The sequence below is a fragment of the Oryzias melastigma genome, linkage group LG20 (genome assembly GCF_002922805.2).
Source record: "Oryzias melastigma strain HK-1 linkage group LG20, ASM292280v2, whole genome shotgun sequence".
In the NCBI taxonomy this organism is placed as follows: Eukaryota; Metazoa; Chordata; class Actinopteri; order Beloniformes; family Adrianichthyidae; genus Oryzias; species Oryzias melastigma.
In genome coordinates, this window is record NC_050531.1 from 21,181,497 (window position 1) to 21,205,082 (window position 23,586).

Here is a 23,586-nt window from a genome sequence, read left to right on the forward strand (position 1 = left end):
AACTCTGTTCATGATCGCTTATTAACTGATCTGCAGAGAAAAGCAATTCAGTGCAAGAAAGCAGCACTTTAAAGAAGCTTTTCACCAATATGGAACACATTACTAATATAAAGTGCTTTTATATCGACGCAAAGCCGCTTTTCTCCACGTAGCAGCTGATTCGCATTGATGATGGAAAGGGTTGAAATTAACTGTGGTCACATGTAAACACTGGTCTGAAGCCAAAGCTCCAAAGTAAAAGCCTCAACAGTTTTACAAATCAGATCACTTTTGTTAACATTCTTTAATAAAGTGTTAACCCTCTTTGGACATATTTTAAGCTAATCCTGAACACTAAAAAGTATTTTAAAAAGTGAAATGATGTGTAATCTCTGCTTCTAGCTAATGATTTTCAGCCACCATCTTGTCTGCCACAAGACATCTTTCTATATTTGAGAAAACTTTAGTTTTTTGGGACAGAGTAACATGAGCTTTTACTTTTAAAACTATGTCTGCTGTTGTGTGCACTTTAGTGTTTTACCTGCTCCCTCACCTTTACCTGTGTCCTCCTTCCATTAGATAACCCACATTGCTACTCCCATCCTTTTATCACAGCTCACAGTGGAATGCAGCGTTCCTTGTCAAACATCTATTTGCTCTGGCAAACACAGATAAATCCTAATCATCACTGTGAAATTCACACCACAGCCAGCTCAGATGTTCAAGTCAAAAAAGCAACTAGGTCAAACACACCAAGGCTAAGTGATAGACCAATAAATGGCTGCTCATTGTGGGGACCTGGAGCACTCACTGATACAATTACGCGCTATGATGAGGACGGGTAGCCAGGCAGGCACGCCGTCCCACAACATGATGATAAATGGAGCCGGAATCCAAGAAATGGGTCATACAAGCAACACGTGGAGGAGAAAAAGATGTTTTCTGAAGGAAGGGGGTCAAAGGAGAAGAAAAGAACGGCGCAGAAGAAGAGACTTCCCTACAGAGAGGGGAGAATAGGACCGGATTTAGGAGGATTTGTGGAGCAGCAACTAATGGCGGTCTGGGAGGTGGCAGATTGTGTGGGCTCTACCCTTTAAAACCCTTTTGACCTTTAACCTCCTGGATTTTATCACGACCTTGCTATTCCTCTTTTGACATTTCTCTGTTAATTTTCCCTCCCTGCTCTGTCCATTGTCTGCCTCCAGGCTGCTTGCACTCTTCCACCAGGATGCCAGCTGTCTGTCAGCCCTCCATCGATTGTATCTGTATGTCTGAGTGATGGCGACAGGGGTCAGATGCATGCGGTCGGGCTGCAACACCTTTCCTGTCTGTGTGTGACTCACAGGACGGTGTGGACAATGATGAATCAGTTCAGCTTGATTTGACGTGAAACCACTTCCTGTTTTATAGAGCGTCACAAATCAATGTGATGAAAAGGAAAAGGAGTAAAATAATAAAATATAGGTCTAATGAGGACTATGAGACCAAAAATGAACACATTTATTTAACTTACACTATTCTCAAAGCAGCACCACAGTGCAGCAAATGAAGAAGAGTTCACGTCACCTGGATTTATGCGACCATAAAGACTCTGATGACGGGAGGAACCACTGCTTAATAACCCAGAGAGGATGTGCAAATGAGTCCGGTTCTATGATTCATTACAGGAAGTTCAGCTCAGTGAGAAGGTCCTGTTCACCTCTAGGGAAATGTCACAAAGTGTCCAAGCAGCAAATTCTAATTCTTGGCTAATAGTTTCTCGTTGCCAAGGGTGGTGTGAATGTAGCTTTAGGAGGCTGAAAATAAAACCTTCAGAATCCACTAACAAAACCAAAACACGTCGGAAATATCTTCAAGGAAATTATTACGGAATGGCAACTAGACCTACAATCTTTAGCGGCCATTTAGTGTCTAAGTTTGACATTTGAAGATTTTCACATTTTCCCATCATAAGGGAAAAGGAAACTTTTGGTTTAGCAATCTTAACAAAGTTTCACAGAAACACCAAGTCTACAACCACAACCAAAGATTTGTTGACTTGACCTCAGAAAAAGGTCATCTTAAAAAAAAAAAAATATATATATATATATATATATTTAGTACCTATTGGGATCGTTATCTATTTCATCCCAACTTCTCGGGCACTATTAGGAACCTAAAATCTTGAAATTAGAAGATAAGATAAGATGATCCTTTATTCGTCCCACAGTGGGGAAATTCCAGTGTTACAGCAGCATTAAAGATATAGAGGTGGGTAGTACATAGGTAAAAATAAATTGGAAAAATTAGACGAGTAACATATTTACAAAAAAACTAAGTTATGAAAAATAAAAAAGGAAAAATTTGCACTGGTGGTTATAACTAATGAAACTGAGAAATAACATAACATATTTTAAAGGGGCCCTTTCATGATTTTCTTAAGCCTGTCAGAGTGAACTATATCAAAATATCATCATATATTACCCTTGAAACACTAAAAAACTATTATTTATGAAATATTAGTTACATTTTGTGAGTTTGTTCATACCCGGAAGTAAAACGTCTCGCTGCGTGTGGCTGCCGTCCCCTCCATGACATCATCCCAGACAAAATCCCTGTGTCTGTATTTCTCCCATGAAAATAATCAAAACTTCTTCAAAGATGGATGCACATCCGATAAATCTGCCTTTAGTAGGCCTAGCCATATCTTCACTGCTTCACAACAAACAAACAGCTCTTTCATGACTGAGTGACCGGGGGGTTGGGGGGTCTCAAAGGTCCAACGCGACTAAAATAACAAACACCTGTTTGAGCAGATGTTTATTGAAGACAGGACACAAAGGGAAGATATACGGGATTCTGCATCTAAAATGAAAGTTTTTTGCTGATTACTACTGGCTCTGTGGAGAAATCAAGGGTTGCGTTAGTCTGGAGGCGGAGCTGTCAGAGCAGACTTCTCCTGGAGGGAGCTGTTGGCATCGATCTTACGTCAGCACGTTTCCAACCGCTCGTTTTCGTGGGTATGGGAGGGGCTGCTGCAGACAGCGCAGATTTGGATTACTCTTAAATGCATGAATAGATCAAAATGCCACTTTGAGGTTCTTTATAGAGAGTATTGAACAGCAAAATGCATTTAAAACCTCAAAAAGTAGAATTTTCATGATAGGGCACCTTTAAAGTGACATAGAGTAAAGTATAAAATAAAGTGACTGAGGACAGCTAATATCCAGCTGGATCAGAAGTAGTTGAAGTAGACAATTTTAAACAGTGTTTACGTAGCAAGCATGAAAAAATGGTGGTTCCCTAATGTGCACATACACTTTTTATATTATATATATTAGGAAACTGTCATACATGAATCCCTGCCTTAAGCTAAACAAAACAATATGACATAAGAACATATTGGGAATGTGGGCGTGTTTAACAAGAAACCTGATCTGTTAATCCAACAAAAGTGTTTTATTCATGAATTTTTGACTTTCACCTTTAACAAGGGTGGCAGGGGCAGAGGGGGAGCCAGTAAGAGCTGGTCAGGAGAGGGGTGTGAGGGGAGGGTAAGGTAGTCTCTGTAGACCGTACAACATCGGTCACAGCTTTAATTTTATATTAGCGAGTCATCCTGCTTGATATTGAAGCAAAAAGAAAATATTAAAATGTGGCATTAAAGTAGCCCAGCATAAAATTAATGTTTTATCACACTGAGCAGCTCTACAGCTACCTATCATAATTAATAATTTCTTAATATCGCACTTTGAGAGTCAATTTCACACCTATGAACACACGGCTCAATTGCTGTTATTAGGAGCATCGAAACCTGAAATGAAACACCTGTCCTACAAGAACAAAGCTTCCTCTGCGTGTCGGAAAATTGTTTTCTTGCTGGAGCACATGTGGTTTGGAGACAGTGACAACATGTTGCTTTGCTTCTGTGTGGGTCATTGAACTCACATGGAGGAAGCACTCAATCAAATTGAAGTATTGAGGCAGAGCCACCATACAAGCAGCTAAATTACAGTCCTGCAGGTTGAGTGCGTCACAGGCCTCCAGACTCAATTCCAGACCATTTAGCTGACTGAGGCAGACACCAGCTCTACAGGACATTTCTCACCATAACATTATCATTCAGGAAGCAACTCCCCAGTGATCAGAAGCTCAATATGAACCCATCAAGGACATTTCTTAAAATAGTGAATATCAAGCTGCTAGATATAATTTCACTTTGAGAAACCTTTATTTTGTGCAAGAAGATTTATGTGTAAAATAGAAACACTAACACTTTTTAACTTTCTTATAATACAAGATGTATAAAAATAGAAAAAAAACTTGATTTACGCCAATAACTAAAATCTGAGTCAAGAACGTTACATCTCAACTAAATGTTTACATAGAAGAAAGTATGCATGGATACCAGATTGGTGTTGATTTACTAAAAAAAAACAAAACAAAACAAACATTATACGCTTATAAAAAGTGAAAATGGCAGGCTGGTAAGAAGAATAAATTATCTGCGGAGAATGTGGTCAATGGATATGTCAAAAATCACTGTTTAAAAAAAAATCCATGCTGCCAATCTGGACCTTACAAATATAGTGACATTAACAAAAGGTATTGGTGGTGAATTCAATGTTCATATATATATATATATATATATATATATATATATATATATATATATATATATATATGTGTGTGTGTGTGTGTGTGTGCGTGTGTATGTATATGTGTATATACACATACATACACACTCACATACGTGTATATATATATATGATATATGTATGTGAGTATATATTATATATATTATATGTATGTGAGTATATTACTGTATATATATATGTATGTATGTATATTTGTACATACACAACATGTGTTTTATATGTTTAGATGCAGTGCGAAAAATGTAAATGGCTGGAGACCATGAAGCACTGCTCAATAAAACACAGTCCTCCAGGTGTAAGAACCTGTTCTTTGGTGACTAAGAGACCATCATTTGTGCTCATTTGTGTCTTGTTTAGCAGACTCAATCATGCTGAGGTACCAGATGAGTCTCTCGCCAAAATAACATTAGAGTCAGGACCCAACCGCCAATTTCCCTTGGAAAAAAAATACATGTAAAAAATGAAGCTCTGCTAAAAATACCAGCTTTTCAATCATTCATACCATTCATTATACATAACACATCATACATAACTCATGCATACTCATGACCTTATGAAAATGCACAAGCCATGAGATTTAAACCCATCAGAAATCAAAGTTTCTGTCGGAGCAGACCACAGAGATGCTGCAGGAAACACATGAATGAAGAAGCAGTAGCATCTCATACACAGAAAAATTTGGATTTTTTTTAGTTATATTGTAAAACGAGCCAATAGGTTTAATTGAAGTTTCATGCATTTATTTATCAGTATATCTGGCATCAACATCGCACTGACAGAGGAACTCATCAGAAGTTACTTCAGTCTCTGACAGACCCAATGGAAAAACTATGAAGGTGCGTGATCATTATAAGTTGTGTCACAAGTGTGCTTAAGTAACCTGGTTTCTGACAGGCTTCACATTCAAAAGAGTACTTTTGTATGCACTCACGTTATCTTACATCATCAGCTGCTACTCTCCTTTGAAAGTTGAAGTGCTGTCTCCGTGCTTTGTCCTTCAAATAGCTTTAAAAAAGTGAATTTCCACTTTCTACCTCATGAAAACAAGTGTCTTACATCCTGACTATAGCCACCAGCTTTCAGATCATATGTGCATAGGAACGGCAGTCTAACCAATCAGAGAGCAGATTGCAAATAATTGCAAATATATATATATTGCTCGAAGTCCCAAAGAATTAAAAAGGCCGAAGTTAGACATAGAAGACTTTTTATACTCTCAATTAAAAAAAGTTTTCTAACCAAATCTTCCAATTATGTGATCTTGTTGCCCATTAAAAATGACAATTCCAAATCCAATTTGAGATCAGAATGTTTTCTTTTGATCAACTAAGAATATATAATGCAATTCTTCTTTTAAAATAACACTTAAGACAATATTTCCTTCCACAACAGAACCTCCATCATATGGATCACACCCCCAGATCGATAGCGTTGGCTCTCCTCAAGAATGGAATTACTGTATAGCTTCTGTTTGTTCTTTTGCATCTATAATTAAACACATTTACAATCTACCATGACCTTAAATGATTTGAATGTCTTATTTTTCTTTCTCTTTTCTTACTTTGTATATTTAAACATCAATTATGTTCTGTATTATGAAAGAATATATTTAGGAAAACTGTATAGGATAACAGACAAAAGTGAGAGCTACGGTGGCCCTGAAGTACAAATCGCATCAACAACAACAACAACAAAAAAAAACTGGACTTTAAGAAATTGTATTCTGATAATAATCAATGAGTATTACATTTATGTTACATGATGTGTGATTGATGCTACTGTTTAAAAAGAAAACTTGCATTTGATAACTGGATTATGCAAAACTGTAATATAAAGTAACTGGGTAGGGGTGAGAGTATATAAGTTTGCTTCTTCCCACTCTCTTTCAAGCAGTCAATTAAACTACTTGATAATAATGCAAAAAAAAAGCATTCAGATGTTCACCTCTTCACGGTGGTCATCTCTCTCACCCTCAACCAGAACCTGGATTTCCATGAATCCTTCCATCCATCCCTGCTATGTTAGTAACACGCATCACATTTGCAGTTGCATGTCATGGTTACATGTGGCAAGTCTGCGACCAGAGAGGAGTTTTCTCAGGGACTGGAAGGGCAAATGCGTCAAGTATGAATAAAAAATGAGGTGCGAAGCATATGCATTCCAACAATTTACTTAAGGCGCAGCAACATAAGTCAGCACTTATGCGCCTAACTGAAGGCTTCCAGTCTGGTAACAAAGCAGCAGAGGAGGCAAAAGCCAACATGTTCAGAGAAAAAGAGGTCAGCGCCAGCAGTCATTCCAAATGAGACAGAAAATCTCCACGTGTTCTTGTTTATCGTAACACGTTTTTATGGAACATGTAAATTATTTAGCCTTATTTGCCCCTCAATATCTATTTTGCCTGAGAGGAGGCAGCACTGACCGTATCAGTTGGTGTTGTGCTGCCCTCTTCAGGATGGAAGTAGAAGTTCAGGTTCACAAATCATGGGATTAAATGTTTTTAAGACTTTGTAACACGCCTAAATTCAAGAATAAAATATTTGTTTGTGTATTTCATGCAGAATATATGCAGTGCTCCCTAAAATCAGATAAAATGAGGATTAGCACTCTCAAAGAGAAATGTCATTAATGTTCTTTTTCTCCACACCTTCTGCTATTTTTTATTTTTTATTTTTTTGAGAAAAACACAATTAAATATCACAAAAGAGTAGTTGCACACGGCGTGAATATAACTTATTTCATATTTTTTCAGGCCTCCCATTAACCTCGCTATAAATAGAAAGACATTTGGAGGCACAGCTGGTGCTGTTTCCCCCATCTGCACTATATCACAACCACGATGCCACAACAGCCATTAATGCAAATATCCGCCTATATGCACACACGCTCACAGCCACTGAGGGCTGAGTTAACCTTGCCAGCTGCACCTCACATGCTGCGTAGCATGATGGTGTTTGATGTCACCTCTGGATTATTCCTTGTTGATGTTCCAGTTTTTGCTCAGACAGATAAAAGGGTCGTTTCTCGTTCAGACAGAATCAGGATCTTCACAAACTTGCTTAATAATAACACAAGGTCCCTGGAAACTTAACCTAATCTTTGTTCTTCAGGCTACTTCTCAAGAAAATAAATAGAAAAAAACTCTTCTTAGTGATTAAACAATCTCTAATTTTGAAATAAAAAGTGACATTTTTTTAATGTTTTTTTAAGGAAATATTTATGTTTTTTGAGTGCTTTGACCTTTATACTGTACAGTGTTCAGGCCAAAATTGACCAATTTTCAAGCATAAAAGTTGGTCAATATAAACCCGAACACAATATAAGGACTCAATTCACACGTATCACATGGTACACAGAACAGAAATCAGCAAATCAATGAACCCACAATAATCTAAAGAAGTCATATAATATGTTAATTGTATTTATTGCTAGAATGTATAACTTTTATATGCCAGTAAGATTTTAGATTTGCACAAAAAACTGATATTTGTTTACCTGTGATCCTCAACCCTTAAAGCAAGTATTTTAAGGACACAAGGAATTTTTCAAAATTCCTTTCCCGTGTTGAGGACAGTCCGATTGGTCAGAACAACAAAAACCTTTTTTAAAACAGTTTTCCAATGGTTTACTGTTCCATGCAGAGAAACACCCCAGTGCAATATATATATATATATATATATATATATATATATATATATATATATATATGTGTGTGTGTTAAATGTTGTGTATTTATGTAGCATATTTAACCATCGTGCTCTCTTATGGGGTCCAGATGACCCAAGCCTTACACTGATGTATTAATGACAAATGTGGATGAAGGTGGACAGGATTTCATGGCTGCCACGGACACAAGTGAAAATCAAAAATTATTTTAAAAAAATGTTGTTGGTGGGGTCCAGATGACCCCACCAACAACATTAACATACCTAGAATAGCATAAGGGTTAACTACATTAATAAAAGGGCAGAAGTGCTTTACAGTCACAGTCCCAGTCATACATGCACACATTCCGTGGCCAAACACTTGCGACCACCTCTAACCACCAGGAGCAACTCAAGGTTCTGTATCTTGCCCAAGAATATTCTGAAACATGATTTGGAAAGAAGGGAATCGAACTTATGATCTTCTATCAAATGTTGACCGCTCTACCTCTTCACCCAATGCATTTTCACTCCAAACTCATCATACATGGACGTATAGTTTGGGCCCCCGCGTCACTTTTTGATGTTTTGGGTGTCCCCACTCGTCGTTTTTTGACGTGCTGGCTGTTCCCAGTAAATCAGAAGTCCCTATCCTCCGGGTCGCGATCAGGTACTAGTCTGAGGACCGCTTGGTACCAAGCCACAGACGCTAATCATGGGTCTCTAACACTCTGGGTGCACACCAGTACCACGACACAGACTTAACATACCCTAACCCGGTACTAGTTCCAAGGTCAGTACAGCACCCAGAGAGTTGGGGACCCGTGATTTAATGGGAGCGGTCAGCACGTCAAAAAAAAACAAACAGCCAGCACGTCAAAAACCAACGAGTTGGGGAGACTCAAAACGTTAAAAGGGACACAGAAGGAGCCCAAGCCATACATCCAAATATGATAAGTTGGGAGTGAAAATGTCTAGCAGCGTGTTAACATCAATATGAAGTTGTTTGTATTCATGTCTCATCTAAAGTAAATATAAGTATTACAATGACACACACTGTAGATTTAACTTCATTTTAAAAAGTTGGGTTTACGTTATGTTTAAAGAAAACAGACATGGCAAATGCAGGCTCTAAGTTTTTGGGGAGTAGCACTAAGAAATTATTTCTTCACAGCCAGATCATTTTGTAAAAAAATAAACTGCATCCACTGCTGTCTGATGTAAATATCCTGTATAAGCAACTCATGTTCTTTCGCACCCCAAAGCACAATCCTGAAAATCCAAGAAGTTGTGATGTTTTGTCCATCAAAGAAATAAAAGCGTCACACCCAGATTTTGACAGGGGGAAGTTTAGACAACAAACTTAAGGTTCTTGGCTCATTACAAAGATTTTCTCTCAATCAGGAGTTTTGTGTTATCTGAAAGACAATCCATGCTGAAAAGGTAATATATGTGGCCTAATGTGAAAAAGATTAAATAGATTTTCTCACCATCTAACTTTTAGACCATCTTAGTCCAGTTCATCAAATACAAACCGCAAATGTTATTAAAATGAGTTTAACCACAAATCTTTGATTGACCGTACTGCCTAACTCCACTTCCCAAACACACAGTCCTGTTTTTCCCTCTCTCTATATGCCTGTTGTTGCTCCTCTATATTGGTGGAAATCCCCCGATCACAGTTATTAACAGTAGGTAGGACAGGGATTTGTGAAAACAGGCAGGACAGTGTCCCTCGAGGCCTGGACACCTGTGGTGCATAAGTCCACAGGTAGAAGATAATCCATCCACCTGAATCAGTTCACAGAGCTTGTTTTGCTTTCTCCACTTTTCCAAATATGGATTTCAGTTTAAATTTTCATCTTAGTTAATTACTATTTTATGTGTAAAAACAAATCAAGGCAGTAAAAAAAAAATGTTTTCCTACCTCAGAAGGTTATGTCAACTACCCTCTCTTACATTTTATATTTACAATAGTTTTGTCAAACAAAATGAGTGACCTTTGTTTCTATAACAGTCAAAGACAAATCGTAATCAAGCCAAGAAATATTGTTTTTTGAAACCAGAACCCCTAAAATGTCACCAGATATATTTGGACCTTTGTAAATCACACATTTCAACATCTTCTTAAAAAGGCTGATGACTGACACACTAGAAGAAGACCATGAAGGATCCGTCAGCATTAGTGGCAGATCCATCATCAACATACACTTTGCAGATAACACTGATGACTTGGGGGGTTGAGAGGATGAACTGGCCACTCCTGGTGGAACACCTTGACAAAACATCACAGGTGTTTAGCAAGAAGGTCAGTACATAAAAGACAAAGCTTATGACCAACAGCTCAAACTGCATCCAACAGAACATCATTGTGGAATCACAGAAATAGGAAGCTGTTGATAGTTTCAAATATCTTGGTGTTATTGTCTCAGAAAATGGACCCAAGCAAGAAATCCTACCCAGAACTGGGATTTCAGAACTAAAAACATACTGGCATGACAAACATGTCTCTTATATAAAAAATCAGAATCTTGCGTTCTCTTGTCTTTTTAATACTCTTGTATACTTATCATGGACCTTCAAAAAGGATACCAAGACAAGAACTGAAGCACATGAAATGAGATGCTACCGAAAAATCCTGAACATCTCATACAATGAGGAAAAGAAAAATGACCTGGTATGGACACGTGACGTGATCAAATGTCCTAGCAAAAGCCATCTTTCAAGGCACAATACCAGGAGTAAGGCAGAAGAGGAGGTGGGAAAACAATATCAAAGAATGAACAGGATTTTCTCTCTTCAACTTACAGAGAGTTCCCCACGACCACTGCAAGAAATTGTCTAGGGTGCCGCTCCAACCCACTCAGGTTTTAAAAAAACAATACAATACAAAACAGAAGTGTGCCTCCATTAATTTTTTTAACCTGTTGAATCCCTTTCAGGGTCAGCGTTGGTGAAGCATATCTGAGCTACTGTTGTGTGAAGGTGGGTTCATTCTATACAGGTCTCTAGCCTGTTCCAGGGTCACACAATGACACACACACACACACACACACACCCTCTCACATTCAAAACTAGAGACAACCCTTCAATGCCACATTCACACCACCCTCTGCAATGCATGTTCAATGAAAGGTCTATGTAAACGCACGTACAAGCACATATATATGTACAAAACGCTAGGCCATTGAACGCACATTAAAAGTTAAAGCAGTTGAACTTTAGGTACAATCAGGTGCTAAGATTTGGTAATTCATGGAAGAGCCAACCATTTGGAAATTGATCACGGAGTTTGTGTCCGACACAGTATAACATAACACCAAGTATGTCATATATCAGAATAGAGTTGGGAAAGAAAAAGCCTGGAGCAAGATTTGTGGAATTTGCACCACATAAATGTTTTGCACCAAGCCTCTTCCAACTGTAGTGTATGCACTAGTATTGGGTCGTGACAGTCTAGTGTGAACACCAAATCCTAAAAGTGCGTTAAAGAACCAGCGTTCAGGCATTTTTGAACACGTAACACATGCATGGTGTGAACGTAGCATAACACAGAGCTTTAGCTCCATTGTTTGACCACCGTAACTCTTCAACCGTTCACGCAATTCCCATAATTCCTGCTGATTCTGTTGCAGAGAAAAGCAGCTTTTCATTTTGGGTTTGGACCTTTATACAATACTTTAGTAATGTGTTTCATTTTGTTCATAGACCATTAATAAAAACCTAACAAGTCTTGACATCCCCCATAAGAAATGCATTACTTCCAACCCTTGGGAAATCAGGTCAAAGCCTTCATCGTCACTTCCTGAAACGTCTACCCCCATATTGCAAACGATGGCAACCCCTTGACAGTGATTAGTCTCAGTCAAGTTTTTAGAGGAACTACAGTCACCAATCATGAGTGAACTGTCTATTTCTCAACGTAAATCTAAAGAACTTTGGCCTTTTTGCAAACAACAGGTACTTCCTAGTTGAAATACGATAGGGGAGGGGTTGATAGTCATGTCAATGATTTTGGCATCAAAACCAGCTGGTTCACACCAAGTGTGTAAACGGTCAAAGAGTTACAACAGGCCAATGACTGTGTGTTCTTTGGGGGTTGCCAACAAAATCTCCACACATACACAAGGTGAACATACAAACTGCACACGGAAAGGACCCAACTGGGAGTTGAACCTGGGCTTTTTCCCTGTGAGGCGAGACTGCTAACCATGACACCACCATGCAAATACAGAAGTAAGTAGTAAAACAGTCATCTAGCAGACACGTCAACGTCCAGATTTCAGCTGTAAAGATAATCCATCTTCTTGAAAAGCAGCATCAGCATCTTTCTGTTGTACGTTTTGGCCCATGAAAACTCTACTGGAAAGCTTATCCAATCAACAGGTTTTGACTTGCTGCTTCACCAGTTTCATAAAGACAAAAAAAACAACATCACTTCAGTGGAAAAGCCACAGCTTTACCTCCTTCACTGACACACACGTAGTTCTCCATTGTTTCCATCCAGCTTAAACAGAAAGTCGTTCTTACCTGTGTGACTTTCTCTGTAACGTTGTGCGTCCGGTCGATGAGCTTGCAGGGGGCGATGATGTCCATCTCCCCAGAGGGCAGGGCGATGAGTGGATCAGGTTTGAAATCCACAAAGTTCAGAGTGATCTGAGGGATTTTTGAAATTGCGCGGTAGCGCATCAAGTCAGAGTCGGAGGTGGAGTTCAGCATGTTTGACTTGCTGTTAACAGCACCTGGAAGCACACAGAAGGTTTGACAGTCAGAGTCTGCATCGATGGCCTGTTTTGATATAGTACCCCGTGGTTCTTACCGGTGCTGCTGCTGGCCGGCCGGATGCTGCCCCTCCTGTTCTTCCGGTCCCACTCTGGCCTCATGGCCTCAATCTCGTCCACAGAGGAGGCGCGACGCATGCTGTGGAAGCTTTCCCGCGAGCGGCTATGCGAAAGGGAGCAGTTGGAGCCCGAGCCGTCTGGGTTAAGGCTGAGCCGATGGTGGGCCGCTATGAACGGGGAGGACTGGTTGAGAGGACCGACCAGGTGAGTTAGGGGGGGAGGGGGAGACACGAGAGGCTCCGAGCACAGTAAGGTGCACTGGTCCTCCTGCTGCTCTTCTTGGCAACTCTGGAGGGTTGATCTTAACAAGAACACACAAACATAGTTCTGAATTCAGATCTGGGAAAGTTTTAACCTGAAGAAAATCAGCTAAAGCTAAAACATTTCAGGTTCTATTGTAAAATGGATCTTTTATACCAATAGAATCCAGTATTGATCAATGAACTAAACAGTCCTGAAGTATCTACCTGTTTCCGCTGAGTTGTTCCTGTCGGTCTGTTGATAATGAGGGCAGTGGCATGAACTCCCCCAGGCCTAAGGACTCTGGGCTGTGGTGGTCTGAATGTAAGGGCAGAGGTGTGGCGGTGGGGATGCGACCGGTCTCTGCATCATCCAGGGACACTTTACTGTTGGACAGGGAGCGCAGTGGGGGAAGACGCAACTTGAAGCCTCGTGGACGACCTGAGAGAAGAGAGACACTCCAGTGAAGCAAATACACTTCAATGACTCGAATTGTCCATTGGTCCAGGTTGAGTCCTGAACTTTGGCTTCGGTCTGCTGCTTCCTGATTTTAACCTAAGCTTATAAACAAATGCACGTGACTGAAGCAATGAGAGAAAGAAAAATTGGAAGTCCTGAACTTTTGCAGTCTTTGTCAGAATAGTTCATTTTATTCAAACTTTGTATTTCATTGACTAATTTTGAACGTCCGTATCAACGTCAGATACAACACTTTTTACAGTTACTGTGGTAAGGTAAAGGCATGCTGCAAGGCAGTTACTGAGGAGGCAACGGTTAAGAAGGTACACTGATAAGTGTCTATGACAGGGGTGTCAAACTCAATAACACAAGGGGCCAAAATCCATCGGATCACCTTAGGTCGCGGGCCGAACACAATAAACTTTTATTTAACACTCTAAAACTAAATTTAGCTAAATTTGGCTGCTGAAGATGCTAGTGCTAATAGCTGAAAATGCTGAAATTGACTGCTAAAAGCACTTAAGCTGGTAGCTGAAATCACTGAAGCTAATAGCTGAAAACGCTGAAAATGAATATTAGGTAAATGCCAAATTAGCCTAAAAAAAAATATGTTAGCCAAAAAAGCTAGCATGTGGCTAAAGAAAAAGCCAAGCTTCGAATTAGCCAAAAAGCTAGAAAAAATTAGCCAAAACAGCTAGCATGTAAATATTATTTAAACTCCAAAACAGCCTAAAAACTTTTAAAAAAGAGCCTGGATTAGCCAAAACAGCTAGCATGTTGCTGAAATATTAGCTAAACTGAAAAAAAAAAACAGCCTAAAAAAAAAACAAACAAAAAAAGCCTAAATTAGCCAAATCTGCTAGCTTGTAGCTAAAATGTTTGCTAAACTCCTAAATAGCCTAAAGAAATCTTAGAAAATGACAAAAAAGCTAGCAGAATGCCAAATTTGTAAGACTTTAAAACCATAACTTTTTAACATAGTTATGAATAATAAAAAGAAAGGAATATTATTCCGGCTGCACGGTGGCGCAGTGGTTAGCACTCTTGCCTCACAGCGAGAAGGCCCCGGTTCGAATCCCGGCTGGGGGATTTGGGACCTTTCTGTGTGGAGTTTGCATGTTCTCCCCCGTTTTCACCGGGGACTCCAGCTTCCTCCCACCGTCCAAAAACATGCTTCATAGGTTGATTGGTGACTCTAAACTGCCCCTAGGTGTGAATGTGAGAGTGAATGGGTGTGAGATTGAGGCCCTGAGACAGACTGGCGACCTGTCCAGGGTGTACCCCGCCTTCGCCCATCAGTAGCCGGGATAGGCTCCGGCACCCCCGCGACCCCGAAAGGGAAGAAGCGGTAAGGAAAATGGATGGATGGAGGAATATTATTCCAGAATAAATCAACTTAAACCTCAAATAACTTTAATTTTGTAAAACTGATACAAATTAGAAATGAGTGCAAGATAACATTCGGCCTCTAATAACAATAAAGTAAAATGATCTGGAGGGCCAGATAGGGCCGGATAGGCCTGGGCTTGACTTTGACACATGTGGTCTATGATGTATTGTCGGGACAAAAGTCTGAAAAGTTGTTTTAATGATCCTGCATTCATTCAACCACATTCCAATGAGTTGCTTTATCTTATTCTTGCTTAGTGTTTGTCTGTGGCTTCCTTTCTGCTCTGTTTACATCCCATAATGCCAACAGTGACCTTTTGGTCCAGTTGTTCAGCTCTGAGCACGGAGCCTATTCAGACTGATACTCTGAGATTTTTCTTGATCTTCCACATCTTGCTTTGACTTCTACTTGTTCCTGTTGACCGTCATTTCTTAATTACATTCCAAACAGATTGAAATCTGAAAAATCTTTGCTATCTTCTTATAACCTTCTCCTATTTTGTAATCATCAACTATTTTCAGTTTAACTGCTTGGAAGAACTCATGATTGTTGGAGAAAGGTCAGATGACTCAGATTATTTCAAATCTTTGAGATTGAAATCACCTGTCTTTGCAAACAATGATCGTGAACAATCCAAGACACTGTCAGGTCTCTGCTTTTCCAAAGGGGGCGGAGCTTACTAGAAATTCTGCAGAGTGCCCACCTATTGCACACGCCATTATTTTGTTTTCTGTTATTTTGAAAAGATAAATGATGTAAAATAGTTTTTATTTGACATGTTAAAAGAAAGTCTTAGAGGATGTTTCCATCTTTCCTTGGCGTCTTTATGCACACTTATGTAAAATTTTACCTGGTGTGACCAGACTTTTGATCTCCACTGTAAGTGTACTACAAGTATACTTGAGGAGTACTTTTTATGTAGTATCTATATACTGTAAACTTAAAAATTCCCGATTTAGTATTTAGTATTCAGTGTATACTCCCAACAATGCATATACATGGGCAATAGTATACTTATCGTCAAGTATCCCTAACAAAATAAAATCCAATTGTACTATTTTTTGCTAAGGGTATCTAGCCTTGGTACATTAATCCAAGGGAACTATGATTATCATTTTTAAATTCACCTTACTTATTTGATACACACTTTTCAAAATAAATGTCAATCCAACTCTTTGGGTGAAATAATCCTTTCTTATGACCAAGTAAAGACAGTTTTTATATTAATCATGAACACAAACATGATTTCTCCTGCAGTGACTCTGAAGAAGATCCTGAAAACCTCGTACCTGTCACAAGCCAAGTGGGCAGCCGGTGGTTCAGCTCCTGTTTGCGGTTGTGGAGAGTTTCCTCAGTCATGACCTCAAAGTTCAGTATGAACATGATCACCACGCCATCCTCGTTCTTCACCGGCACCACGTCCACCATGCACGGGAAACACTGCCCTGCAGGATGGACAGAAACGCTCCAGTCAGACTGAGAACATCAAATCCAAGGCTCACTTCTAGACTTTGGGATTCTTGGAAAAACATCTGAGATAGTTTAGATTAAGTTGCTTTAACTTCTTTTTCCACTGATCTTTTCCCCAATTCAGCTCAGTGGAAAATATTTTAGCCTAATTAAAATCTAAGATTTAGAAATAAAGAAATTGTTATTAAAATGAGTCAAAATAATTTAGCTAAATACTCTTCAGAAAAGAAAAACTCGATTTAAAGCTCAAATAGGCTCCTTAATTTAACACTAGAGCAGGGGTCTGCGACCTTTAAGGCTAAGAGTCATTTACTCGTGAGAGCCACAAAGTCCCATTTTATTGTTTAAAAATGCACAATATTTATGTTTTTTCTTTTTTTGCAATTAAGCATTTATTTAAATTACAACAGGGTCTATAAGTTTTGATATATATAACAGTTGTAACTTCTGTTACTTTTGACAACAGCGCACACTAGTTCCTTTCAAAATAAAACTCAATCTGTATGATAAAAAGTCCTCCCGGTGGAGCAGCTTTTCTTATATTGAAAGTGCAAGAGTCAAACGTGATGTTTTTTATCATTAGGATTTTGGTGTTTTTTTCCTATTAATCTCAAAAATAAACATTTTAGTAAGATCTATTAAAAAAAAATCTAAAGACATATAGAATAACCTGAGCTTTTTATGGAAAACACAACTCAAAATCATTTTAATCATTTTAAACCACATTTGTTCAACACTTTAACCACTTAGTGTACTTTATTTCACTAAAATACTTTAAGAAACTTTTATTTGACCGACTATGAATTAAAAATACAAATTTAAAGAACATTTCTACAGAATTTCTGACAGTAAATTAAACTTTTTTTGCTTTGATGTATGGTATGTTAAAAATCTAAACAGAAATAAGAAAACTGAAATAACTAATCTCTTATTTATTAAATCGTAAGCATTTTTAATCAAAGATAAAGAGCCACAATAAGGTCTCAGACCCTAGAGCTAGGCAATCTTTTTGACTGTTCATAAGTTGGTTTAAAAAAACTAATACGACTCTGACTTATCCTAAATGTGTATATAATCGTTCATTATAACACTATTTTATCAATACAAATTCAAGGGATCTGACTAAATCACTTTTAACAGGGGTGTCATGTTTTAATATTTGCTACATGGTGCTGATCTTTTCCTGCTCTACTGTGTTTTTGTTTTGTTTTTTATGCTAAAATCCAGTTGAGGGTCCATTCACAAGAGAAGGAAAAATGTTGAAAAAAAAAACAATTGTCACAGGGGGTTGCCAGTAATTGGAAAAGGCCTGATAAGATTAATATTCTATTAAAATGAAACTAATTAAGCTTTAATGTTTTGGTGACGGTAAAACTCTTAATTAGTGTCCTGATGTTCTTTTACGTATTTTTCCTCATACTCTTTGATCCTTTCAATATTATCCAAAAATGTCCAAATGACTGCCAGCGTAGTAGTTGTGAAATTCATGTCTCAGTCTAAATGTGTTTTTATAAACAGAATAATTTCATAACACGGTGAAGCCTCAATAAATCTCTCAGACGGTTTTCTAACATTAAACACAGTTGTTTTGTAAACCATGATATGAGGATTTATTAAGATTATTCTCTTTTTGTTGACATTTTGTTCAAAAATAATTAATTTTTGATTATTATGCTCGTTTTTTGTCACTACCCTCAATAAACTACATAAAAACTCAAAAAATACAAATCATCTGCTTAGAACTAGCAAAAAATACTCAGTATTGAGGTGAGTTGAGTATTTTTTTTTTTTTTTTAGCTTTTTTCCCCTTTTGATCTCTTGTGGAACTTCTGTTCGTCTATTTTGATATCTTATTATTCTTATTGGGTAATAACAACTTGCTGCACTGTTAACTTTATAACTTTCTAGTGATTTTCTTCTTCAGTTTAGTGTATTTTTTTCTTATTTTAATTACCTCTTTTTACTTGTTAACTCTGAGCAAAAAAGAGCAGCAGCAAAAAAAATACAGAAATTCATTCTTAGAACAAACACTTAGACATTTTATTAACATTGTTAATAATAAGGTGAATCGTTTCTAAAATGTATATATTTATAAAGTGCAGAAAAGCAAGCTTTTTAAACACTGTGAAGAACTTTCACCGTCAACTCATCCCTTATGGGGTCATATCAGGATCAGCTTAAAGTGAATAAAAAACAAGACTGAACATAAAAAAAACAGTTATTATACATTTTTCAAATTGACATTTTTATTTTCCATATTTCTTTCTAGTTTTAAATATTATTTTTTTAAATGTTCAATTTTATTTTTAAAACTTTCAATAATTCCTTTAAGTTTTCAAAAGTTTAAAACTGATTTAAAAAAAAAAAATTCTTTTTTTTAATTTTCTGGTTTTTCCTTCACTTTAATCTTATCCTGATTTGACCCCAAACACCCTCTCCTCCTCCACCCATTCTTTTTGTTTTTTCACATTTAATCAGCCATCCCTATCTGGATTCAGGCACACTCTAGTGATCAGTCACATGAGAACAAACGTAGATAAATAAGCATGAAATGAGGCTAAATATGACGATACGAGAGCGGGCTTTGGAAGCTGCACAAAGCAGCTTTTGGCAACACCAGCAAAGCTTTCAAACACATCAGCATCATGACTGACAGCATCAGACAACTGCACAGATCGGGTCAAAATGTTTAGTGGTTGTTTTTCAGAAGCACATAGAAAAACATCAATTTTCTTGAAAATATTAAACAAAAATATTATTTTCTGTGTTTTGGCCTTTTGACATCAATATTTCCAAACATTTTTAATATAGATGTGGCTCATTACTGCAGCTCTACCGTGACCAAAGTCACCTTTTGGTGCTCCTTTCACACCTTCAAGCATCCATTCTGCTTCTTACCTGCCCAGTAAAATCAAATAAAAGCTTCTGTAAACGACAGCTTGGGTCAACCAGTGACAGTACCGTACATCCCAGCATCCAGACTGCCTCACCAAGCCACCCGCCTGCCATTCATCTCACATCATCGCCGGAGAGTGGGCTCAAATCCGATTGGGCAGCGGCATAATCCCAACACAGCCAGTGGAGAAAAACATGAAAAAAATGAAACGCAACGGGAAAAAGAAAGGATTACACCATCTGGCCGCATCCACCAAAACATGAGTGTGTCTGAACGGTGCGTAAACGTGGATCTAGATGACCAGATTTGTCTCCGTCTACGTTAGCGGGTCGTGTCCATTCATGCTCCCTGTCAGCAGCTGTGAGGCTCACGTGCTGCTTCCTTAATCACTGAAGGTGTTGCTGCATCAGGCCTAAAGCTGCTTTCACTAAACTGCTGCCACTGACACCAGCATGGAACTCCGAGTCAATCATTTTGAAGATTTTTGACCTCATAGAGAACTGAAAGCTATTCATTTAGTCTTCATATGTGAAAACTGAAAAATAGTTGATAGAGATGTTTGGAAAAATGATGCATAAATCACAAGAACAGACTCTCATCCTGACTGGGACATGACTTCAGATGTCACATGATCAGAAATCCTCTTCCGCCACGCTGGAACCTCCATTCATCAGCCTTCCTTTAAAAAGTCCTGCTCGGACACACTGCCGTGTCTGAGTGTGCACATGCTCACGACAATGAAGGATTAAAGGTTAAGAAGAGAGGATTTGATTTGAATTACTCTCACTAGTCGTACTTTTCTCTCCACATCCGGAGCTTTCACCCACTTGTCATGCCGGAGTGACCTATACTGTTTGCTTTGTGCCTTTAAAACCAACACGCCTGCGTAGCTGAGGCAAAAATAGACCAGCTTGTTGGTACTCTTTCATTCCTTTTCCTCTGCTTTTCTAAAAGATTTGCCCCGCGAGAATCTGAAATGATGGAGTTTTGAGGTTAACGGGGCGAACGCCATTTCATTTAAACGCTCCGCCTTGTCATCTCTGTACGTTCTCGTCGATAATCGGATTCAGCATCACCGACTTACAAAGCGAGGAGGGCAGATTATCACAATACCCATACATGCACGCAGAAAAGAGATTAAACAGAACATCAAAACTAGAAGACAAAACAGTGTGTTACTGGAGTTAGAAAAAAAAGAACATTGTGTTCACTATGTTTAAAATCCTAATCTTTTTTGTGCCATGTTTTTAGGTCAGAATAACTTTTTTAAAAAGTTGTTTTTATATTGTGAAAAAATGTATAATTATCATTAGAATTAGAATTTTCACTAAAATTCCCCTCCAATGAAAATCCTGTTTTTAACATGTATTTGTGGCATTTTTCTTATGAAAGAGAACAAGTTTAATAATAAATTATTTTATTTTTTCCATTTCTGAGTATTTCTCCTTTTAAATCAATCAAAGTGTCTTGGACAGACTCTGTTTGAATGAATGATCTTCTTTCCATCAACAGCTCTGCTGCACATGCACTAAACCCTCATCTGTTCCTAGTGTCTAGTTCAGGTTCTGGAGAAGAGAAGATGGTATCTTCACATTGACTGCAGTCAAATGAGCCGCCGTTCACATTTCTGTGGTCAAATCAGCATCACTGGATTTTTGGTGTGAGTTTCATCCAATACTTACGGTAGCAGGACTGAGAACGCTGGAAAATCTCCACCAGACTCCACGGAGCTTCTTGATGTGACCACGGAAATGTGAACGGCGGCTCATTTGACCGCAGTTGGAAAGGATTGTAAATCAATGAAAGAGCATTTTGATGTTAGCTTTGATTATTTTATCAAGAACTCTGAGAAACCAATGATTGAATGTATTGATCACAGTCAATAAACATTGGAGAATTAGCTAAAAGAGTCTTTGGTGAACTGGAAGGAGAAAGAATCAGGATTTTGGAGGAAGTTCTGTCCATGAAGATCTTCACTTCCTCGTCCAGCTGACATCTGGATCAGAACCATACGGCTGGACATTACCCAGATTGATGGACATTTTTATGTAGCAGCGGTGAAGATTTACGCTAGCGAGACACAAAGAATAGAAACACTGGAGCTCCGTTGTTAAAGGGTTAAAGTCTTTTGGCTTCACTGTCTTTCAGATGGATCAGCTGGAGAACCTGACTGGACATTTTTCCACACGGTTCTACCAACAAGACCCCCATCCCGCCCTACGGTTTCTATCATTTTCTTCCAGAAGACTTCCACTTCTACTGTCACAACAAAACCATGTTTTTATGCATGTATCTATTTACTATAAACTAGCATTCCTGCCCTAAAGTGTTTACTTTTCACTTATGGATCTTCAGCTTCATCACTGCTGGGAGTCAGAGCAGAATTTCCTGTCAACAGTTGATTACATCTGGAGCTTGCAACAATAAAGATACGATGCAGAAGATAAACAGCAATATCCTGAAGAAGTCTGTCTGCTGTTCCACTCGTTCAGTGTTTTGCTGTCATTGTTCTCATCTGAAAGCCTCCAGTTCGTGGTTATGAAGCACATTCATTCAAGAGTGAGACTAGAGGATAAGAGCTGTCGTTCCTTTCACATTTATTCTGAACCGGCTAGAGTGCTTTGTCAGATTAAAAAACAACAACAACAAATGATGACATGTTAAAACTGTAATGCACTTAACACCCTAGGGAGAGTGGATTGGATTGGATGAAGCAGCAAGCTGTTGAAACTTATGTTTCACACCACAAGAAGAGCCAGGGAGAACACATTCCATTCCAAAATATAACACACAAAGAAATATTTTTGAGCAGCTTTAAACTGTTGGAAAACAACAACAACAACAACAACAAAACATCTTCTGTAAATAATCAGTGTGAGTAACGAAGTGACAGAGACTGACCAGGTCCCCAAACACTCTAGAGTGTTTTGTTTGATGGTATATACATATAATATCAATGCTGTTTTAACAGACAGAGTAGGGTTTGATAAACAACACTCAAAAAGTTTCAGTAAGCTCTTTTGCAGGTTACCAAACCATAATTTCAGTTTCAGTTCCAAACAAATAAAACATCTTGCACCACTAGATGGCAGAGCAGAACAAACTATGGTCAGAGGGGATCTGCATGAAACATGCACAGATCTGGACTCTCATGAGATCTGCTTCTGCTTTTGCCTTAAATCCTTTGCATGTAACCTCAACACGAGTGACATTCTTTGAGTTTGAGCTTTTAAATGTAGTCAATTACTCTCTTCAGAAAGATTTCTTCTCTAGTGCCTGTGTGAAAAAGAGAAATTTAGATCCTAACACCTTTAATAATTAACTAGTATCCAAAACACCTTTTTTAATTAAAGTGATAGAAAAAAACAGTTTTTATTCAATTAAATATGTTTTTGAATAGAAGAATTGCCTACGGAAAATATCAACCGGGTTTTAGGACAAACCACAGTACAGAGACAGCCCTTGTTAAAATAATAAATGATATTAAATGTATGCTGAACTCTCAGAATCTCTAGCTTTGTTTCCACTGAGCAGTCCAGTTCGGTTCGGTCCACTCCAATATTTAAAAAGTGCCGACGCATACCTCTTGAGGGCCCCATCCGTTGTAGGTCCATTGAAAAATAGAACAGGACTGTTGAGGTGAAGTCGCTGTAGCCACCCGCTGATTGGCAGAAAGTGATAACGACATTAGAAAGCACCAATATAACGCAAAGCTAACGGTTCCATTTTCCTCTCTACAGTGGTATTCTTCTTAGTCAGCTGCAATCTTCTTTCAAACAAAATTTAATTCCTGTTATCTACAAAAAGAACAAGACGAGCTGCTGAATGAATTCCATTGTTGTTTCTAGTCATTGCACTACAATGATGCAATGACATGCTAGCGATCTACACCCCACATGCACCGTGACAACAAACTGCTCAGTGGAAGCGAGGCTTAATTGAGTGGAGATGCTCACCAGAATTAACTGGTCCATCCCGTACTACTCCTCCTGAACCGTACCGCTCAAAGGAAATGATGCTCATCAGTCCT

At 38.4% G+C, this 23,586-nt stretch overlaps 1 protein-coding gene across 1 annotated transcript in view; it reads right to left on the reverse strand.

Moving 5' to 3' along the window:
- kcnh2b (potassium voltage-gated channel, subfamily H (eag-related), member 2b) overlaps positions 1-23,586 on the reverse strand; it is a 258,122-nt gene that overhangs the window by 113,218 nt on the left and 121,318 nt on the right. The window contains exons 3-6 of the mRNA XM_036217494.1: positions 16,480-16,635; positions 13,569-13,782; positions 13,080-13,402; positions 12,791-13,002 (exon numbers count right to left, since the gene is read on the reverse strand). Of these exons, the coding sequence (XP_036073387.1) occupies positions 12,791-13,002; positions 13,080-13,402; positions 13,569-13,782; positions 16,480-16,635 (905 nt within the window). The remainder of the gene's footprint in view (positions 1-12,790; positions 13,003-13,079; positions 13,403-13,568; positions 13,783-16,479; positions 16,636-23,586) is intronic.